The following is a 23,743-nucleotide window of genomic DNA, read 5'->3' as shown; positions in this document are numbered from 1 at the left end:
TAATAATTATATATATATATATATATAAAATCAATTAATTAAAGATGCTTTTGATCATTATAATTTCATGAAACCAACCAAAATAATGGAAAGCACAGTATTTGGTTAAAGGGGTCCTATTATGCTCTTTTACAAAGTCTTGATTTTGTTTTGGGGGTGTACTAGAACATGCTCTCATGCTTGGTGGTTCGAAAATCGCTTTATTTTTCACATAATTTACATTATTACAACACTTCTCTCCCCAGCCTGGCACAAACGGCTCGATTAGTTCCGGGTTTGATGAAGGCCTGCCTTCCGAAAAACGAAATGTGTTGTGATTGGTTAGCTGTCCCAGTGCGTTGTGATTGGCGAACAGCTTGGACGGTGTTTCAGTACTGCCCCGCCCCTTGCCAAAACAGTAAGTTTGTCAATATTGCTATATCAATTCAGACCCCGAGAATATTGAACAAGAGGATATCGTGTAGAACCTTTGCACTCACAGATACTGCAAGACATATTAAAGTGGTAACGTTATTGTTGTTGCATTTTTTTTGTGGCTAAATCACGTTTTAGATAGGATGTCAACAACAGCTTAAAAATAACTGCATTTACTATGTACAGTTACGTGCAACGGTAATATGTCTTCAGAAATACAGTGATATAAAAACACCCGCACTGGGTTTCGATTTTGAAGCGTTCTCCCCACCCGCCAACCATTCGAATTTCCGTAGGCGGGATTTATTTTAATGATATTCTAATGAGCCAATTTGTGATATCACAAATACAGGAAAACAACTTAGTAGTCCAAACCAGCCGTTCGTTGTAGTTCTTGAAAAGTTCTTTTATTTTTTTTAAACAAAATATCTCCCTTTGGAGTTGACTTTGAGATTTGTAACTGTGTAGATCTTTTTATGACCAAATATACACACTACACACTGACTAAAATTCAAACTGTGAAAAAGCATAATAGGACCCCTTTAAAAATAATAATAATAAAAATAAAAATAAATAAAAATAAATCTGAATTTGAGGAATAAAATAAAATTCATAGGGCCTTAAAAATGTCATTTTTGTGTAAGTTTCATGATTTCAATTAATTATACATGTTTTTGAATAACAAAAAAATCAATTTAACCATTAAAACAGAGTCTAGAAAAATGAAAACAGAAAAAAACGGAATCCAGAAAAAAATTTAATGGAAAAAAACAGAATTTGGGAAAAAATAAAATGGATTTCAAAAGGCCCTACACTAGTATAAATCTCTGGCATGATTTGAGATGATCCAAAGAGCATCTTGTGCTTCAGTGGAGGAAAGACCATCTGACCGTCTGTTGTGTGATCAAATTACTTATTTGTTTAGTGACCTAAAAATACTGCAGAAGTTGAAACATTTCTTAATCATTTAAGGTTGTAATGTTTCTTAGCTTGTTCTTTCAAATGATAAAAATTTGCATCCCTGATTTTCGATGTTGTTTTATATTTTTAGATTCCGGTGTATTATATCAATAGTGACTGCACAAGGAGCCTATGAGACACATACACACATGCCTCTTTTATGTATATAAATGTTTTTCACACACCTACTTAAGAACACAACATTCCTTCAGGCATTCAATTACAGGTGCAACAACCACTTAAGACATACACACTTGTTTATATAGATGTGTGGGTCATAAGGTCAGTTCACACAGATCATTAAAGCTCAGGGACAGAAGGGATTTGCACACATCACACACACACAACAATACATCCACTGCATAAATAATCACACCCACATGACATAGAAAAAAAACAGACAACTGAATCTTTGCATGTGTAAATTTGACCACCTCATGTATTTGCATGGCAGATTTTGAAGCGCTTCCCAAAATCTGTGTGTGAAGTCACATAACCCGTCCCTCACTTATTGTCCTGTCCCTTTACACAGCACCTGGCTGTTGTCATGGTGACCGCCCAGCTGTCGCTTTTTGGCGGCTGCTCTCCTGTCACTTCAGAACCACAGAGCTCTCTCGTGCCGAATGCCAGTGTGAATGAGAGAGACAGACAGAGATGAATTAGATACAGAGAGAGAAACAGCAGAGGAGAGAAAAAGGTGGAGAAAAAGAGGAAGGATGGAGGAGACCACATTTGAGAGGTCGGGGAAGGTTAAAGAGTCTGGCTTAGAAAGACAAAAGGATGTGAAAGTGATTGAGAGCAAGCGAGAGAGACAGACATGAGCAAACAGACAGGAGGACAAGTACAGAATGATGAATGGAAGAGAATATGAAGACAATGAACACAAGAACAGGCATAAAAAAAAACAGACGGAGAGAAAAGGAAGTGTGTTGTAGGGATGGGGGAGGGATGTGAAACCATGTCTCTCACACCAGTCACTGTGTGCGGTCTCCTAGCAACACTGTCTACTGCCGTCCACATCCCTCTCTGTCTGTCTCCATCTCTCGTCTTCTAGCTCAATGCTCACACTGTAGGATTCCAGTCTGTGTGTGTGCATACTGGCTTTGCTTTACTTTAGCAAACTCACTCAATCTGTTAGGACTTCAGCTTTACTTTTAAAACACACTCAGCAACTCAAAAGCAGGATAAATGATAGAAGTAAGCTGAGACACATGCATGCTGGGAGTGCCACCCACAGGGAAATCAGCTGGTACATACACACCACAGCACCTGTGTGCACATATTAGCAATGTGTGTTCTGTGCAAATTCAGGTACTATAATCGAGACACACAGTGTTCAATACTGCAATGTGTGGAATAACAAAATATAAACTTAAGGGGATAGTTTACTCAAAAATGATTCTGTCAGTAACTCGCGGTCATGTCCAAATCTGTATGACTTTCTTTTTACTGCTAAACACAAAAGAAGATATTTTGAGAAATGGCTCAGTGTTTTTTGTCTGTTACAATGAAAGTCAGTAGCTATGTTTCCATCACCCTGTTTTAATGCGCATTTTGAAGTATCGCATCAGAAACGAGTGATGGAAATGCCACATTTAGAATAAAAATCCCTTAATTCGCAAAAAACTTTTCATGCTCACTTAAGGTGGGTTTTAAACTGCGAAAAAGGGTTAATACAAATAATATAGGATGGAAAAGCATTGGCCGAATAAAATCCTCCATGCGCATCAAAAAAGTCATGTGATTTTGTGCTATGGGACGGCAAAACTGACTAACCAGTGGACTGATCTCATTGCACAGCATTTGAAATGATGTCATGGTCATTCTGAAATACCCGAGCAAAGTCTGTCGTCAAAGTATTTATGTGTAATTGCCTCCTAGAACTGTCTTACACAACTGCGTTCTCAAACAGCAGGCATCCACCTCCGAAAGCAATGACCGCATTTATTTAGTTTCGTCTGCTCGCTCTGAAGTGCAAGTAATTTATTATATATAAAAACGTCTCCTATTTTTTTTAGTGATTTATAGTGCCAGTTTATCAGGAAGAGATGATTTTGTTCTCTTTGACTCGTTGGATGAAAACGGTGCAAATGTTTTCTGCGATATTCCAATTTTGCGCAACTTTTGAATTCGCAACATTGGATGGAAACCCAGCTGATAACCAAAATTGTTACAAGCATTCTATATATATATTTTTTTTTAATTTACGAAGAAGAAAGAAAGATATAAAGGTTTGGAAAGACATGAGATTTAAACGGGTCAAATGAAAATGTGCATGATGGCTTTATTATGTACATTGCTTTGACCAGAAGAGGCTCTGTAAAAGTTTAACTTAAAATGTTGTGCATTTAAATGATTATGAAAGGGAATCATCAGCAGTCTGCTAATAGAAATCTGATGATGGACAGCAGTTTTAATGCTTTAATGTAAATGTTAAAAATCCATTCTCAAAATCCATTATTGCGGGTCATCCAACAACAAACTGTTTGACAAGTTATATGCCTACTACTACTGCAAGTGGTTAAATGGGACTACAGAGGTTGTCAAGACATTAACTATTATTACAGCAAACAGAAAATCTGTGATTTTTTCAGCCATTACACCCTCATTTTTTTTTATAATCATGCATTTGCAAACAATTCTATCTCTCAATTCTATGACTTTGTGGGCAAATGTTTTTTAATTAGAGACTGAAAGAATTGTCATGATGGTGGCTTTAGAGTCATGTGACCATGGTGTAGTTCGTACGATATGAAAGCAACATACAGTAATTTTGCCTTACAAACACTTCACACATAAAACACAAAATACATGAGAAAATAATGTCTCAGTCAATATCATCAAAACACTTTTTTTTTTTTGTGGAAGGCATAAATTGTAGCAGTAGGTGTGACTTGTAGGTGTGCAGTTTGTAGTACTGTGGGATGCAAATGGATCCTTTTTAGTCACTGGTTTGGTGCTGTGGCCTTCTGTGCATGTGTAGCCTATGCTCTTTGTGCTCATTTTAACACACTGACCTGCTTTAATCATGTCTTTATGTATAATGCTAATATGCTATGCTAATAATGCTATGCTAATAAATCACATCAGTCCTGCATTTCTCTCTTTGCCCCCCTTTCTCCATACAACAATATTATTCCTAAATTCTCTAATACATGATTATTCAAACCTTTGTTGCCAGACAAAATCCCCTTTCAATAATTAAATGACACATTTGCACGTTCACAGTTCTCTGATGTTGGTTAATTGTCACATGACGTGTAAACAGATAAAGTGTGATAGCGTCTTGTCCACATTACATTCACACTGGTGTTTTTCAGAACTCCAAAAAATACATAATAATAATAATCAAGTATTATGATTATGATGATTATTAAAATGTTTTAACAATAACTACTGTTAAAATTAATATAGAAATATATTACTCTTGTAAATTACAATTTAACAGTAAAATAAAAAATAATTACAATAATTTTATTTTACAAGCTACAATACTAATATTTATGCCTTAAATTCTTCACATTAAATTTTTTTTTCTTCCATTTCACACTTCTGTCCAAAAAAATGTTGGAAATGCAAATGTGTAAATAAAGTAAACCCTAGTGCACGCTGCATTCCCAAATACACATATTAAGTGTTTTAATACATTTTAAATCAATTTTTAATCATTCTTTAAATTCTTTTCTTTTACTGTTGTTTTCATTTTTATATATCTGCTTTGTTTATTTTATGACAAATTTAAATCCTTTTATGTAAAGCACTTTTGATTACTATTGTATATGAAATGTGCTGTATAAATAAACTTGCCTGCCTGCTAGCGTTACATCAACTCATGAACCCCCTGCAGTTCCCTCACAAACCCCCGTTTGGGAAACCCTGCTCTAGTCTGTCAGTTACAGCAACACCTATATCACCTGAAATCGCAGCTTTTAGACAGGTGAGATCATTCCGTCTCCAGCATTCACACTGATACTATGCGCATTTTTAGTTTCACATATAACACATGCACACATTTGTTTTCCATCACGTTGGGGATTTTCCAGATTTTCAACTGCTAAACCTAAACATAATTTTTAGATTTCTGCAGTTTTTCCATAAGACATGTATTTCTGAAGCTGTTTTTTCTTGCGAGAAATGTTGGTGGCTCGCCACAACGAAAGCGACTTGAGTTTTTACTATCCTTGTGGGGACATTTGATCCCTACAATTTAAGCAAGACTTGACCCACACACAAATACACAAACCTTTACCACAGATTAACAATCCACTCAAGAAATGATGAATATTTAATAAAGTCTGGACTAAAAATAACCTGCTTTCTCTCTGTCTCAGTATGCAATTTGTTCACTCACACACTGAATATAAGGAATATACTACATCTCTGGGCAGCTAAATCAAAATCCAAAATCTGTCTGTCCAGCTCCATAACACTCCATAGAGAGGATAGCTGTGTCTGATTGCACCGTCTGGAAAACACCCATACACACAAGCAATCACACACTGAGCACTGCAGCAGACTGCCAATTAGCGAGGAACTGTGGAGGAGCAACCGCTTCCTCACACGCAGCACTCATCTGAACATGTGTCCAAGTGTGTTTTGTCGAAACAAAGTGCAGCATCACCAGGGATTACCAGTATTTGCCTTATTCTGCAAGCTGACAAAATATATCTCCTCATCCCGATTCTAAATCACTCCTCCCTTCCACTGCTGTTTCACTCTGTTCTTCTCCTGTTTTCCGCATCCAATTTTCACTCACTCTCTCACTTTATTCATGGAAGCACTCACTGACCTCCTCTCCCCCTCCTTCTCGCTTCACTCCTTCTCTTGTTCTCTCTCTTTTTCTCCTAGTTTGCCCTTGGCTTCATGATGCTCACTGGAATCTGCAGTAATCAAGGTGACATGCTACATACACACGCAAGCCAGTACATATGCAAACGCACACGCATGCCAACACATATGCAAACACGTGAAGCAAACATACTCACACACGTCCTTAATTGTGAAGGCAAGACAATGGAAAAGGAAACACGCTCTTATGTTGTAGCATCTGTGTGTGTTTGTGTGTGCAATGCAAGAAGCACTTCTTAAAACATTCAGTAGAAAAAGTAAGATTTGGATAAAATAAATGTGTGTTTTGTCATGCCTACATGTACAAATACGCAAACAGAAACACCCAGCAACACTTACACATGCTAAGCTGGGGCAGACGGTGGTGTAATGGACCCCTTCACATGTTCATCCCAAGGGAAGACTTTGTTTTGAGTATTGCTTTGTATATGGTGTAAGTGTGTGTGTATTCTTGCACATCTGTTTCATGTGCTGAGTACACAAGTGAACAAAAGACTGCTCATCTGTTTGTGTGTCTGCATGTGTGTACAGAGGTAAAATGAGGACAAGGAGGTGGGTGCTGTAATGACAGAAGCAAAAATATTTTCACTGTTTGAGACCTAGAGGCTGCTCACCTACACATACATGCTTTGCGCATAACAACCAACAATGCACACCCACAGCCTCATCAGAAAGCCACAAGTATGCCATCATTTCTATTAACCCATATTACACTGAATCGTTTAGCATTATTAATAATATTGCTAACATGCTCTAAATTAAATGCATATATAAAACTATATATACATTTTAAGTTATATTTGTATTCTATTATATTTTGCATATTTTATTATAAATTTATATTTTATTAAATATAGTAACAATATATTTTTTTAAAAGTTGTTTATATATTTGAACAATTAAAAAAAAAAAAATATATATATATATATATATATATATATAGGTTTTAAAGTGCATCAATTATAATATATGCATACACACATAGATAAATATACAATTTTACACACACACACACACACACATATTTAAAATGCATTAATTAGAATATTTATTAATTTAATTAACACACACACACACATTACAAATATCTGAAGTTATTCCAAACAAATCTTTAATATAAATCTTGCACATTATATATACGATATTTGTATTTCTGAAAAAAACGTTTCATTATATTATTTTTTTTTTTTAAGGATTGATTAATTTACTAAATTAATTAAATTAATTACTAATTATTTTTTCACTGTTCTATAGGTTTACTAAAGCAAAACCATCATTTTAGGCACCCCCCACCCCACCCCACCCCCAGGGAACATGCACTCCTGGATGGAAATCACTACCATAAATAAAGCAAAGTGTGTGGTAACCTGCTCTGCTCCAGTTGTAAAGGACTCCCCCGGTTCACAGCACCACAGTGCCTGCTTCTGACAGATGTCAGATCCAGCCACATGACACTTCTCCAGAAAAGCAAATCCCCCAAATATTTAGCACATATAAACACACACGCACAACCATTCCAAAGTCTTCCATACTAAAAGCGTTAGACTCTCTGACCTGAAAGTGTTTCTATGTTACACTGCAACAGATATGACATACTGTGCCACCAAGTGGAAGACAGAATGAAATATTTGACTTTTTACGTAGCAGAAGCTATTTTGGACCTAGAAAACACAACTTGTGTGATGGTGTTGTGAATGTCTCTGCTCACTCTTCTGTTTCTTTTAAGTTCAGTAGAAACCAGGTCCACAAATCCAACTTAAACCATAAATATTTAATGTCCTCTCTCTTGTTCCCTCAGTCTGTATACAAGCTATGCTCTATTGAATCTGAAACATTGATGTTGCCAGTGAGAGTCCCCAGTGATGCTGGCCTCTTCTCCTCCATGTTCTTCCGCTTCTGTTCTTTTTTATTTTCTTCCTGTAGTCCTAAGCAAAACATGTTCAGTGCTCTCTCTGTGTCTACAACGATAACTCCAAAGACAGATAAGTATGTGTTCGTACAAAAATCCACATACAGTTGCCGTCAGATTAAATCTTTAAAACTACACCATTCTGCCTGAGAGCGCTACTTTACAGTGCTACATTAAAGTGCTATGCTTTACTAACCAAGTTATGCTATACATTAGTATGCTAAAGCACTTCACTAACAGAACATTAGTGTGAAATACATGGATCGCTACTCTGCCAAGCATACAGTAAGCCTCTGTGCCTGAAGGGTTCATTCTAGTGTACATCTAACCCAGCTTTCCCTTAATAATTCTGTCTTGCGTCACATTAGCGAACATTCATCTTTATTCATCAGTACTTCTTCTCCCACCCCTCCCACATCTCATTTGATTTAAGCCTAAAACAGACATCATACTGCTGCTCAGATGCAAACATACCATAAAAATTCAATTCGGTCCTTTCAGGAAATCTACAGCGTAAAGCCTGAGCCTGGATCATCCAGACAGACAGACAGAACTAAAGCTCAACCCGAAAAATGAGCTTTACAAGGGAACATCTGTCAAAGTCTAATCAGAGCCACACAAACATACAGTCTCTCCTTCTGTCCAACACACTCACATATTTCTCCTTGGTTTCTCTCCTGATAAATCCTTAAGTCTCTTAAGATCATATGATGTTCTCTCTATCTTGTTCACAATTGCACTTCTATTCTCTTATTTTCCAATTATACAGTCTTTAAAACTATCTGCTCATTATCTCATTAAGCTCATGCTAATTCACCCTTTCTGCTCTTTGCTCATCGCTCTCTCCCTTATTTTCTCACATGCTGTTGTCATATGCTGTTTCATCAAATTTCAAAAACAAATTCATTGGAGCTTAGAGATGGAAACAGAGAGACAGTAGGCATTCTCTTACCAGCCACTAGAAGTCACTCTTATTGTGCTGAGTGTATTTGAGAGAAGTTGCTATAGATTTTGGTACAGGAATCTTTAACATGGGATCTGTGGAGGTACTGCAGGGGGTCTCATTTTTCAGGACAAATGTTGTTCAAATAAACGTAATATTTTCATTTTAAAACAATACAATTATAATACTTTATATTTATTATTTATATTGTGACAAAAGTTAATACAGCTAAATGTATAACACGTATTGAAATGTATTAGCCTAAGCAAATATAAATGCATGAGCAAGTATGATTCAGCAAATGAATACAATGTAAACTTCATAAAGTATGTAGATACATTAATAAAATATTCTATGTATTTATATAGGCCAAATTGATCATGCAACAATCAAATTAATACAGTATGTGAGGGTGTCCATCTCTATCACTCACGTGTGTCTGTCTGTCTATCTCACTCTCATTGTATATATATATATATATATATATATATACTGTATAACAGTAACAGTGGTTCTCAAACCTGTCCCAGAGTACCCCCAGCCCTGCACATTTTGTATGTCTCCCTCATCTATCACACCTGATTCAACTCATCAGCTCATTAGTGGAGACTGCAAGACCTGAAGTGTTATTTCAAACAGAAAACAAGATTATTTTTCTTACCCCATTGGCAGATTATTTTGCTTGTTTCAAGCAAAAACTCACTTAATTTTGACTTTTTTTTTTCTGAAAACAAGACAATAATTTTTACTTGCCTATAAAATCCTTCTTGATTTAAGAATTTCTAGATATTTTGGCTGGAAACAAGACAAAAAATTTAAGTAAGAAAAGCATCTTTTGCAGTGTATAGGGAGACATACAAAATGTGCAGTGCTGGGGGTACTTCATGGAGAGGTTTGAAAACCACTGCCTTATAAAATTTATATACACACATTTGTACACATATTTTTATATATAAATGGCTGTTTCCAGGTTTCCATTTGCAAACACATTCTCACAACCACATCCACATGCAAGATAAAAACACATTCACGCTTGCTTACTTACATGGTCAAAAATACACATAAAAAAACACACACACACACACACACACACACCAACTCCAAACTGAAAACACACCCAGCACTTATTTGAATGTATCACTCCCAAAAGGGAAATACACAACTGCTTGATTAATTGATTGATCAGTTGGAGGATTGACCAAATGTCTTGTCATAGGCTATACAGCATGTATTTTCTTTAATGCTGTATGGTAAATCCAAGAAAAAATGTCTCATAATACAAAAATGCCTCATGAATTAATACCTCCTGACTAATTGTTCAAACAATTCGGCTAGTATTGTATTAGCCCTTTGGTAAAAAGCCTTGTGTGAAGGTTTCCACAGCCCCCAGACAAGGTGGGGCTGGTCTCCTCATGTCTGCAGTGTACTCCAGTCTACACCTCCTCGCCTAACTGGCTTTCCCCGCTCTCACCCCGCCTCTCCTGCTTTTAATCCGCGAATAATGTCTCCGGTGAACAGTCTAACTTGGTGCTATTAATCTTTACCGGGAATACACAAGACCGATCCGGAGACGTCCAGGTTCACGCCACAGACATACACGCGCACGCAGCCACGCCTCCCATCTACTATCACATCACGACTCTAATAAAATTGGCTGCAGTTGTAGCTTGTCGCACGTGCCATTGGCATTCTAATGCCACATTCACGCGCGATTCATGCAGACGTTACGTGAGACGAATATTTCTGGAGACACTCGCCGTTACAACAGACCAGGTTACACCACTGATAACCAAATTAAGTCTATGAATAACTAATAGCGAAAATGTTAAATATAGCTATTCAAGATAAAGTCTACGTCTTTCACATATGCTTAACAGTGTATATCTCATAAATCACCCGGAAAGGCTCGTTTCCTACGTAGCGAACTCTAAAACTCTCGTGCACCTGAAGACACTCCTCAAGACGCGTCACTTATATACGCTCAAATGATCACAAACCCGCTGCCTCTACACATTTACTCTTTTACATTGTCGTGTTTTGGCGGTGAAAGCATGATCATTCGAGCCATATTTTTCATTTTAAAAATTATTAAACCGTCGCAAGTGAAAACAAAATAAACGGCTGGTTTTACAAGACAACTGTTTTCAGGGGAAACATATGGTCTTAAAAAATACAACATGCATTGGGTTGTCAATGAAAAAAAAAATAAATCATATTGACATAAACATGGCAATAGCGATTGGTCAATTCCTCTGTGGGAGATCGTATTGCTAGCCTTTCCCAGATGTTAGTAATTATATTTCCACACACAAGTCAATACCAATTGAGGTCGAATATCGTCACAATTTGTATGATTTAAACACATCCGCCTTTAGTGTACAGAAAACAAATGGTGCATAATAGCTTGACTTACATAAACGGTGTGAAGTCGAATTGCAGAGGACAAGTAGTAAAATCAGACAACAACAAATCCACGCCGGTCTGCTGACGATGACATTGCCCTCTTCATAGAGGAAAGACGGAGGTGACAGTAATTTCCAACCGTGTCATTAAAGATTAGATGTAAAATTCTATGCAAGGAGACCGAGCATCAGTGCGCTGACGGCTGGCTGCTTTTTGTAAACATCCTCATCCCCATTCACCCTCCGCGCGGAGCACGATGAGAAGGCGCTTCGCTATCCATGGTGCAGTTCACTGCGACGTTAGGGACGGGGGAAAAAAACATCCGTTCAAAGCAGGCCCATAGAACCATTCACAAATGCAGTTTGTTAGTGCCTGCACGCTAACCGGGAGACGACTTCACGGTAATGAATGCAGAGCCCGCGGATAAACAGATACGTCGGCGGTGGCGGCGCACATCGCGCTGATATTAATATTAATATTCTTGCTTTAGAGCTCGTCGGTTACCGGAGAAGCAGAAGCCGAGCTACTGATTCCGTTCTGATGCGCGCCTCGCTCTCCTGAAATGACGTTGTATCGTGCTGCTGTTTTTGTGAAGGGAGACATTTTCTGCCCTCGCCATACTAAATATAAATTCCACCGACTGTTGTTATGTCGTTGTTACGTTCACATTTTTATGCCTGCCCTTGCCTCCACCTTTCTGACAGCTGATTCGACGCACGTATTTAGTACAATTTTTGTCCGCGTTCGCTCTGTGCAGACGTAAGCAGTCTGTCAGCAAGCGCGCCAGCGAACCCTATACTCCACCAACAACATTGAGGCACTGGATATTGCATTCCACATTATTTTTTTCTCATGCTAATCTCTCTTTTCACTTACACACTTGTGTTTAGCCTATATGAATTTAACATCTAGGCATAACCACCTGCTGTCAGTCGTGGCAATCACCTAATTCACCTGAAGAGGTACATTACAACATTCATCCAATCACCTAGGCTACACCTTTCACAGACCATATAACAACATCAAGAACCACTTATTATTAATGACATTCCTATTTTTCCCTAAACCTAGGCATTTTCCCTTCTTGCTCTCACTGCATCCCCACACAACCATCACTTTATTATTAGATGCACATGATCTCCTGCATGTGCTATCCATGGCTGGAGTGAGAAAATGTTGTGATGTGAGCAAGAGACGAAGCAATGAGGGAGAAATGTGAGAAGTGAGACTTGAAGACATGGAAAACAAAGGATAAAAATAACAGTACTCACACTTCATGATGGCAGAGAGCCATTGTGTCATCTCACATTTAATTGGAGTAGCTCATGCGCATACGGCATGAGATTGCATCACAGAAATAGTCGGGAAGCTAGAATATAACCATTGATCGGTAATGAATCATACTTTGCCTTTGCACAAAAGAAGAACTTTGTAGACTGCAAATAGAATGCGTTGCCTCTCAACATCAGCTGAGTAATGAGCAAATCTACGTGAACACCATGGTGTCATAGGCATTTAGCTAATCCAGACTGTTTCTGTAGTCTATGGAGTTCAAACATAGCTTTGAAATTTGGTCGGTTCTGATATAGGGAGGCCCTACAGCTCATTAACTAAAGAGATGCTGGATTGTGAAATCACAAGTCCAGATTCAAATGTATATCATGAAAATGTATAGTATAGTCAAGACATAATTAGTAAAAGCTTTTGTCTATGTGAATACATTAATATAATAAGATGGACAAAGATAATAGGACAGACACAAGACAATGCACTGCACTTGTAAACTTATATACTTGAATAAAAATTATTCACATGGTCAGAGATATTTCTGTATAGGGGATATATGAAATGGGTTTCTCAAATGGCTGCTCAATTCGTTCACTTTAAAAAAGAATTGATGTACAATTTTCATTATTAAACGGCATCTCTTGTACCATTGACTAGTCAACAAGTTCTTTCGATCCAGTTCTTTTCACCCAATCAGTTGAACTGGTGCATAAAACATGAGTTAAAGGGTTACTCCACCCCATAATGAAAATTTTGTCATTAATGACTTACCCCCATGTCGTTCCAAACCCATAAAAGCTTTGTTCATCTTCAGAACACAATTTAAGATATTTTGGATGAAAACCGGGAGGCTTGTGACTGTCCCATTGACTGCCAAGTAATTGTCAAGGCCCAGAAAAGTATGAAAGACATGGTCAGAATAGTTAATCTGCCATCAGTGGTTCAACCGTAATTTTATGAATCTACGAGAATACTTTTTGTACTCAAAGAAAACAAAAATAACGACTTTATTCAACAATTCGTCTCCTCCGTAGCGCCATTTTGGAGAGTATCCACTGGATGCAAACAGTGCACCGTGTGGTGCGGTTGACACAGAACAGTGCGCTGTTTTTGCATCCAGTGGATACTCTCCAAAATGGCACTACGGTGACATGGAGGAGACGAATTGAAAGTGAAGTGACGTGTGGCCAAATATGGTGACCCATACTCGGAATTTGTGCTCTGCATTTAACCCATCCAAGTGCACACACACAGCAGTGAACACTGTGAGCAGTGAACAGCCATATTACTGTGGCACCCGGGAAGCAGTTGGGGGTTCAGTGCCTTGCTCCAGGGTTTCACCTCAGTCGTGGTATTGAATGTGGAAGAGAGTGCTGGTTTATTTACTTGGCAATCAATGGGACAGTCACAAGCCTCCCGGATTTCATCCAAAATATCTTAAATTGTGTTCCGAAGACGAACAAAGCTTATACAGGTTTGGAATGACATGGGGGTAAGTAATTAATGACAAAATTTTCATTTTGGGGTGGAGTAACCCTTTAATTGCAAAACCTAAAATTAAGGATAATAATATCCAATAATCCATATTCTTAATCCAGGGCTAAAAATACTTTGCCAAACTCTGATGGACATCAACCAGAAGGGTTAAGTCAAATCAAAGAGATAAATCATGTACTAGTTTGAACAAAGGAACACAACTTCTACATTTCTAAAATAAGATGACACGTTGTGAAATACTAGCTGAACAGCTTCTTAACTTGTTGAGTACATCGCATTCTCAAGATTGACGTTTTCATTTTATTTGTATAGAAATTATTAAAGAAATTATTTTGTTGTGATCATATAATTACAATATAAAGAACATTTGGCAGTTTTGTATTGATTCATAATTGTGGCATGTATGTGATGGGATAAAATCAATTGAAGTCTAAAATACCTGGAGAACATTGCATCACAATGCTAGTTTCTCGGCTTCAAATCTTTGCTTCATGGACACTCAGTGACAACTTTTGGATGGACACAAACAGCTGCAGCCATATATAACTGATCACTCTGCAACCACAAGAAAATGATGTCATAACAATGCAGATGGCCAGTTCTCCAAATAAAATGAGAAACATTAACTATAGAAGAATTGATCATTTTATAATAATATTTTAAGTGCTTTATGAATAGCTATTTCCTGTTTCCTGCTGTGACCTGTGGTATCTTGTGAAGCACACATTTCCATAACAGAATTGCAGAAACAGGGCTAATACACGTTTCTATCACAGGTACACTGATACAACTGTGATTAAAAAGATTTGTTTTACAATTTTTAATTAAGATTATTTGTCTCTTAATCTGTCTATTTCTAAAACCAAGAAAATCTCTGTCTTTCACAATTAAATGAGTTCTCATATTTAACTTGAGTATAATTTCCACGTTGTTTTTCACCCCTAAATAAAACTGCAACATGAATTTACGCCGGCTGGACAAAAATCATTTTCGTTTCTTAAGTACATAATGTCATCTATGGAGTTTTGGTTCCTTGCCACGGTCACCTTTGGCTTGCTTAATTGGAGACAATTTCTGGCAATATTGTTGACTTGATTACACAGACAAGAGAACTGAACTGAGCTGGATGAAGTCATCAACAATGAACTAACTGTTTTCTATTGTCCTCTTGCATTATCGGCACACTTTTTTTCCTGTTTAACACTGTTAAGCTGCTTTTACACAATCTGTATGGTATAAAGCACTATATAAATAAAGCTGACTTTACTTGACTAATATATAGGCTATGCCAATCATTGATATGCAAAATTGAATATTAGATGTTGCTTAGACTTATTTATAACAAAAATGTCAATCTCTATAAGGTTCATTTTTGCCTAGAAAAACAGGTTTGACTTGTTACAAAAGAGCGACAACGACATATTTCCTGAGAACATAATGAAGCAACAAGTGGTAAACACTAGGCAACATTTTTTTAACGCAGCGATTGTGCGCGCTGCATTGCACGCGCGCGCGCACATTCGCTCCACCCTCTACAGATGTCCGCAAGCGCTCGAGGAGCGTTCATTCAACCAACCCGCGCTGCTGGCAGTTCCGTATAGTAGGGGTATTTAAACGATATCTCACGATCCTGTGTCTTATTCTGACATAAGAGTAGGCGTTTGTGGCGTTTTCATTGCCAAGGCGTGACAACAAAGACTCAAAGATTTGTTTGTTGTTTGCGAACGATTCATGTTAAAGTAAAGGGTGACTTAAACGGCTTTCAGTCATGCGGACGCAGATTCGTAAGTGGTTGGAGATAAACACCAGATAACCAGTCCTGAAAGTGCCCACATACATTTACAATGACGAGATTAGAGAACGAATCGTTATCTGTTTGACCAACTGAACCGATCAAAGTGCAAACAAGAAACAAGAGAGGCTTCTGTCAGGGAAGGTGAGGAAGAGGAATCGTTTGCTACAGGAATCACTAAAATTGGCCACTTAATGGGAACAGATAACGGTAGGATCTCACGAATCAGTACGGTACAGAATTTGTCTGGAGAATGATATAACACATTTGAAAATGATTTCAAATTTAGCTTTAACCGAAAAGTTTTATAGTTTGTATCTGTAACAACACCGTAAATCTGGTTAAACGGTAGGCCTAATTGTTTATATAAAATTATTGTATTGGTCTGTCGTAACATTAAACGTTATAAGTATGCTGACGTAGTGCACATATTTCGCAGTTTTTAAAAAAATAAATAAATGCAACTGTGGATTTGAATTGCTGGAAGGTCACATTACACAATATCACTGCTCTAAGTGGGGTCAAGATGTCCCCCATGTGAAATGATACGTGCTTATAGTCATCTTTACCTGAAACAAGTTGGTTTCGAATGCCACGTTGAAATACGGCTATTTAATGATTAATGAGAGGCATTCTGGGATATCTATACATCAGTAACGATATAATGTTAATTTGGCTATCTGTTTGAAGTTCTAATCTAGTTTGTGATGCTGATAAGCTCCATTAAGACAGATTGTAAAATAGAATGCTGCATGCTGAATTAAAGTTCATTAAAATGTGGCCATTTAATGAGCAATATTTATTAACTGTATAGACAAGATACAGCAAACAGTGTACAGCATTACCCACAAAACAACATCAGGGTAACATTACACAAACTTAATATTACAAACATTAACAAAACCTAAAATGCCATATAAAACATCACACTTAACTGATAAGACAGTTCCTGGAAACCTCTTTTTACTGATTTTCACAGTAATTATATAATTAGATTAACGAATATAATATACATTCATAATAATTTAGAGTAAACTTAAATTCTTCTTTAAATCAATTTTTTTTTTTTCACTGTGTATGTTACCATATCTACAGTTTATGTACACCCAAAGTCTGCATCTTGAATCTAAGCTGATTTCCTGATTGAGGAACAGCATGGCACCACATTGATAAACACATTGTTTTTCCAAATAAACAAACCTTTTAAAATGTTTAGGATGGGGTCTGCTTCAAGTTCATGAACACATCCCAAGTGCAACAGGTCACAGAAGTAGCTCTAAGCTCACTGCTGAAGTTCAAGTTGCACTTACACCTACTGCTGTCAGAAAGAAATTATTAAGTGGCAATATTTTTAATCTTATTTGTAATATCTGTAATTGATTTTTGGGGGCTTTTTTCCCCTCAAATTATACAAAAGACACAACATTACAGATAAAAATCTGAACAATTATTGCTGTTATCAAATAGCTATAAATAATTATGAAGATATAATGTAATAAAGGAGCTGCTAGAATCTATTTGATTTAATTAGATTAGATTCCTATATTAGATTATACAGCTCACTACTGTCCGTGTAATCATGGTTTTAAGTCCAGTACTCATGTCCATTATAGAAGATCAGTGTTCATTAAAGAAAACCTCTTATATTAGCTACACATTCAAAATCACTCGCAGTTATTGGACAGCTAGGTTGCTAGCATCTGCAGAGACCTATAACTATATAGAATACAATGAAACATATTGAGTGTTAGATAACAGATAATAAACATATCAACTACAGGCCATTTTTGTGCCCCCACATTTTAGATCTATGGGTCATTTTAGTGACTTTCTGTGGCCTTTTTGTGCTGAGCCCTGGTTAATTTCTGATCCTGCTGAACTGTGACGTCCAGATTTCCCAATAAAGATATTTCACCTTGTATGACACAGATTTACAGTGAGTGAATCTGACAACTCATGTCTGCACAGGTTCAGGTTATTGGTTCGGATACTTGTGCTTGGTTGCAAATATTTGTCTCAAAATCTCCAATTATATAAAATGTGACATTTGACAAAATCTTTTTTAACACTTGCTTCGGTAATTTTAGCGAATTAGACTGCCTGCTTCATCTGGGGTGACGTGTGATCAGCAGATAAAAGAAAAATGAGAAGAATGTGTGACTAACCTTAATCTGTTTCGTCTTCTCTGTTTTATCCTCTCTTTCTCAGTTTCAGAGTTAAAGGGGAAGGAGGACAAGTCTCAGTGGAAGGAGTTAATCGAGGATATAAGTGTTTTACAATGGGTGTTTTCATTTCTGTTTTTAGGTGAGACCTGTTGCACACACACACAGAGCAAAAAAAAAACAAAAAACTTTTGGGTGCTGAATAGAAATTTCCATGATGCTTCCATTGTGTGTCTCATTGACACTGTAACATAACTAATTCTGAATGTCTGTTTGCAGGAGCGGCCTGTCTGCTGTTGATGATCTATTTGATGTTCACCTCTCTGTGGCTTGTTCCCACACTCTACTTCTCATGGCAGATCTATGATTGGCACACACCCGAAAGAGGTTAACCCATCATTAGAACACACATTTCTATTCTTAACAGTACACACATAAACACATGTGTAGATGGTTAAATGGATAGTACCCCTAAAAATGAAAATAATGTAATCATTTACTCACTCATGTCATTACAAACATGTATGACTTACTTTTATGGTTTGGGTAAGACATTCTGAGATATGTCTCTGTGTGTTTTTTTTTTTCCAATGGTCACCAAAACTGTTTGGTTACCAACATTCTTCCAAATCTCTCTTCTGTTCCACACAAAAAACTAAAGTCATACCTCTTTGGAAAGACATGAGGGTGAGAAAATGATCAGTCAAATGAGTTGTCCTTTTTGGGTGAACTATCCATCTAAATTCACAGGTTGACCTAAGCTCAGATAATTCCATTTAGCCTAATTCTTAAAACAGCTTTCACTGTCTGATAGAATTTTAAAATATTGTGTCAAAATGTTAATATTTTCTCTGTCCACTAGGTGGCAGACGAACAAAATTGGTGAGAGACTGGGTTGTATGGAAACACTACAGAGACTATTTTCCTGTGAAGGTAAACATTATACCCAGTAACTGTCGGAACACATCCGTTGTTCTTTGACTTTAGCTCTTGAATTTGTGTTTCTCTTTATCCTTCTTTGAATTTCTATTCCTTCAGCTAGTAAAGACTGCTGAATTGAATCCCAGTAAGAACTATATTATGGGTTGTCACCCCCATGGCATCATGTGTGTGGGAGCCTTCTCGTGTTTCAGCACAGACCGTAATGGATTTGTGGAAACCTTTCCTGGAATACGCCCCACGCTTGCAATTCTGGCTGGACTTTTCCGCCTTCCTCTCTTCAGAGAGTATATTTTGTCTGCAGGTCAGTAAAACGAAAGCTAAATTGAGACTCAACGAGAGAGAAGAAAACATGGAAAAGGATGACGAGTTTCTCCATCTATTTCTCTTTCTCAGGTCTGTTGCCTGTGAGTAAGGACAGTTTAAATTACTTGCTGAGCCGTACTGGTGTGGGTAACGCTGTGGTCATCATCATTGGTGGGGCAGAGGAATCACTTACCTCATCTCCAGGAGTGAACACTTTAGTCATGAAACACAGGAAGGGTTTTGTACGACTGGCCCTTGAACACGGGTAAGAACAAGACAAGAAGATTGACTGAAATAAACCTCTAGTTTAAACCAGTGGTTCAGAACCAGGGATCAGGACGCATTATGGGGCCTCAGCAAACTTCCAAGGGGGCCACTGGATGACTAAAATTATTCAAATTACTATAATACGGTAATATTAATACAATGAATATACATATTCACATTCTTCTTCTTAATATTATTAATAATAAAATATTCTAACTCAAAATGCTAAAAAGAACATAATATCCTGTCTGTGTCCTAGTTTCTGTTTTAAATTCACCTTGTAATAACATGTACACATATTAGAAGCAGCAACTGCCAACTTATGAAAACCTTCTCTTGTTTGACAACATCTCTTGTGTCTTGCTGTTCACTCAGGGCTGACCTGGTTCCTGTGTACTCCTTTGGTGAGAATGAGCTGTTCCCACAGGTGGTTCTATCCGAGGGCAGTGTTGGGCGACGGCTACAGGCTCTTTTTAAGCAGATTATGGGTTTTGCTCCATGTCTCTTCACTGGGGGGCGCTGGCTGCTTCTGCCATACAGACGCCCTGTCACCACTGTGGGTCAGTTCAAAACATTTGCATTTCACATTATACTTTTTTTTTTTTTAACAACGATTACTGTTTTTGTAAATAATCAAGATGTTGCTGGTAGAGACCCTTTTACTGAGCTGTTCTTCAGATTGAAGTATGACTTTTTGGTATGTACTTTGAATGCAATATACCTTTGTCTCTTTCAGTGGGCTGTCCCATTACTGTGCCTCAGTTTGACAGTCCATCGCAGAAACAGGTGGATTATTACCACAGTTTATACATGAAGTCTCTGTCTGAACTTTTCCACGAACACAAAACCAGCTACGGACTGGCCGACACACATGAGCTGCGCTTTATATAGAAATGTTGGAAAGCACAAAGTTATTGAAACAGCTGCTGGAATTATGATGTGGGACAGAAACATACTTATTTCTGTATTGTTTTCATGCGAACGGTTTAGCTTTTTGGTTCTCCAAAATGATGCTCAAAGCACAAAGTGAACCAAATGAATGAATGCAGTTTGGGGTCTAAATCAGAATGATGCTCTCGTCCTATGGAGCTGTTTATGTGCTATAAACAAACACACAAAAAATCTTTAGTCATCCAAAAAGAAAGGATTTATCACCTTTATCAGTGATGGAAATTTAACATAAAATTTTAGTGCTTATAATGAAAAGATGTATAAAGAGTATTTTTTTAAAAGTATGAAAATATAATTTCCAGCTAATAATTATTTTAATATCAGAAATATGGATGATTTATACATGTATATTGATGCTTTTACCTTAAACTCAGTGGCATTTTAAAGTGCAAAGTCTTGAAATACCTCTCTTCTTGCAAAACAAATAAAACAAGCACATTTTTACCACTTCCAGTCATTTATTTGTTTCAGACAACACATTTTTTTTTACAATAAGGGAAACAATTATTTATACATATTTACATACAAAAGCAATACTTTGTGTGAAATTACAAAACTTCATATACAAAAATCATTGTAACTACTGCAGATTCCTTTAGTTTTGATAAAGAAATCCCTGAATAGGCATTTTGCTTTTTAAAGAACATGTTTTAACTTTTAGTGATTTATACCTCAACATGTTTGTGAAGGCAAATGACTGATGTCTCTGAGAAACGTTGTAAGTGTGCAGTTTGACCCATAAGCTTGTTTTGATTTTGATAGGAATTCAGTCGGGAGGAACAAATCATACTGTCCACTTTAGACACCTGAAAAGACAAGGAACACAATTTATTTCACCTACCCTAGCCCTATTAATTTACCATATGCCACCTAAGTATTTGATCTATTTTAAAAGGCATTTCATCTTGATTTTAAAGGGATAGTTCACCCAAAAATGAAAATTCTGTCATTAATTGCTCACCCTCATGTCGTTCCAAACCCGTAAGACCTTCGTTCATTTTCGGAACACAAATTAAGATATTTCTGATGAAATCCGGGAGCTTTCTGACCCAGCATAGACAACAATGCAACTGACACACTCAAGGCCCAGAAAGGTAGTAAGGATATTGTTAAAATAGTCCATGTGACACCAGTGGTTCAACTGTAATTTTATGAAGCTATGAGAATACTTTTTGTGCATGAAGAAAAACAAAAATAACGACTTTATTCAACAATTTCTTCTCTTCCGTGTCAGTCTTCAAAGCACGTTCATGAGAGAACCACAACGCACGCGTCTTACGGGATTGGAATGACATGAGGGTGAACGATTAATGACAGAATTTTTATTTTTGGGTGAACTAGCCCTTTAAATGGATAATGAAAATTCTGTTGTCACTTACTCACCCTCCTATTGTTCTAAACCTGCATAACTTTCTTAGAAAACATTCTTCAAAATATCTTTTCCACAGAAAACAAAGTCATATAGGTTTGGAAACAACATGAGGTAAACAGTGACAAAATTTTCATTTTTAGGTAAACTGTTTGATTAACGTCACCTTTTCTTGTGGTGCCAGTGTGTGGTAACAACATTGTTTGTGTTGCTATTATCTGTTATCACTTTTGAGGAAGTGTGTTGCCTTCCACCAACATGCGTGAATGAGTGCGTTACCTGGTCTCGTGGTGTGTTCCTAAACATCGGACACAGCAGTAGCGAGCTCCACATGACACACACGTGTAGTTTGAAGGGAAGCCGCACACTGCACAGAAATGTCGCTGAGGAAACTTTGAGGGCTCAGCACATGCAGTCAGATAATTTGGACCCTCACTAACACTCAAGTCCTGAAAGAAAAAAAAGGAGAGTAAGAGGTACAAAAACATATCCAGGATTCCAAAAATAGAAGAAATGTATTAAGTCTAGTTTTAGAACAAATAATTTTACGTTGTGTAAAGACATTTTACTTTTGAGGACTTTTTTTTTTTAACTAAAGGTTCTTAATACACTTTAAATCACAGCCTTTTTGAGAATAACAGTAACGAGAATTGTGCTTATCATAAAAATAATTATATTTTAATGGTCTTAAAGGATTATGTTCTTTAGGTTATTGTTTGTTTGTTCTTTCTAAATGTGTCATGCTGTTTTTTAACGTTTCATGACATTCACCCAAGAAAAGTGTGCGAGAGTATCTCTCTAGATGTTTCTCAGCACGCAGTACTAGTGAGTGACAGATGCGTTACCTCCTCCTCCAGAAGAGTCTGGAAGTTTTTGCGGAACCTCTGTTTAAAATGATCACCCCTTGTCTTCTTCCTCCGCTTGCCTTGAAATCAGAATTCATCAGGCGAGAACAAGACACACAACACAACTGTCAAGAGTCGGATACAGTTCGCAACGAAGGAATTAATGCGAGCAAAAGGATGGGGACTGATGCATAACACCGACTCGATTCGTTACCTGATTCGTTGCTCTCGTCGAACTGTGGCAGCCGTTTGACGAGCTGCGGGAGGCTCGCGTGAGGGTCGTCCTGGAAGTTGTCTTTCTCGAGAGCCTCAAGCTGGCGGGTTAAACGGCGCTGGCGCGTCGCGCTGTCCAGCACGCGCCGCTGGTTTGGATCCTGGGAGCGGACTGAGGGGCACAAGTCATCTGAATGTGAACTACAGCTGGATTTACATGATCAGAAAATAGCAATGCGTGGCAAGATTGTTTACATGTTTTGCTGCAAATTTCCAACGTAGGGTTGGAAACAGAATGACAATCATTGCGATTAATTAATTATTTTTTTTGCCATGCACTGTTATCAGCCAAAGGATGAGCTACAGAAATTTGAATGGAGAACAAGCTTACCGGTTGTTTTCTTCTCCGCCATGCCCGGAAGTTTAAAATGAGAACCAGTCTTTTTCTTCTGTTTCTGACTTGTGGTGCGCTTGTACACTACTGACCTCTAGCGAACTGCTGTGCAATGATCGTCTGGCTAAAACAGTTCTTGACCCTTCCGCAGTAAAGTACGGAGCCCGTAGTATTACGGCGAAATGGGCATGGAGAATTGTTCATTTGATAAATTTGAATTTGTGTACATTTTTATTGTTTCTTT

The 23,743-nt window shown here is 37.4% G+C and overlaps 3 protein-coding genes across 4 annotated transcripts in view; 1 reads left to right on the top strand and 2 right to left on the bottom strand.

Annotated features, from left to right (window-relative positions):
• Positions 1–12,194, bottom strand: part of LOC131540096 (neuronal tyrosine-phosphorylated phosphoinositide-3-kinase adapter 1) — a 39,432-nt gene extending 27,238 nt beyond the window's left edge. The window contains 1 exon segment of the mRNA XM_058774552.1: positions 11,488–12,194. The gene's annotated coding sequence lies outside the window, so the exon portion shown is untranslated.
• Positions 12,195–15,784: 3,590 nt separating this feature from the next.
• On the top strand, positions 15,785–21,125 carry mogat3b (monoacylglycerol O-acyltransferase 3b). Of its 2 annotated transcripts, none has more exons than XM_058777554.1 (8): positions 15,785–16,197; positions 18,262–18,357; positions 18,495–18,602; positions 19,078–19,148; positions 19,254–19,458; positions 19,551–19,725; positions 20,103–20,287; positions 20,464–21,125. In XM_058777554.1, exons 3-8 carry the CDS (start codon positions 18,515–18,517, stop codon positions 20,616–20,618), a joined length of 879 nt encoding a protein of 292 aa, XP_058633537.1. In that variant the 5' UTR covers positions 15,785–16,197; positions 18,262–18,357; positions 18,495–18,514; the 3' UTR covers positions 20,619–21,125. The 2 variants fall into 2 exon arrangements, with proteins under 2 accessions (XP_058633537.1, XP_058633536.1); XM_058777553.1 differs by having other exon boundaries at positions 15,785–16,263.
• znhit1 (zinc finger, HIT-type containing 1) lies at positions 21,126–23,648 on the bottom strand. The gene is made up of 5 exons (XM_058777555.1): positions 23,497–23,648; positions 23,107–23,277; positions 22,893–22,972; positions 22,327–22,496; positions 21,126–21,484 (listed from the first exon to the last, which is right to left on the bottom strand). The coding sequence occupies exons 1-5, from the start codon at positions 23,516–23,518 to the stop codon at positions 21,463–21,465; spliced, it is 465 nt and encodes a 154-aa protein (XP_058633538.1). The 5' UTR covers positions 23,519–23,648; the 3' UTR covers positions 21,126–21,462.
• Positions 23,649–23,743: the final 95 nt, after the last annotated feature.

Source organism: Onychostoma macrolepis, chromosome 05 (assembly GCF_012432095.1).
Source record: "Onychostoma macrolepis isolate SWU-2019 chromosome 05, ASM1243209v1, whole genome shotgun sequence".
Taxonomy (NCBI): Eukaryota; Metazoa; Chordata; class Actinopteri; order Cypriniformes; family Cyprinidae; genus Onychostoma; species Onychostoma macrolepis.
This window is presented reverse-complemented; position numbering and strand designations above follow the sequence as displayed.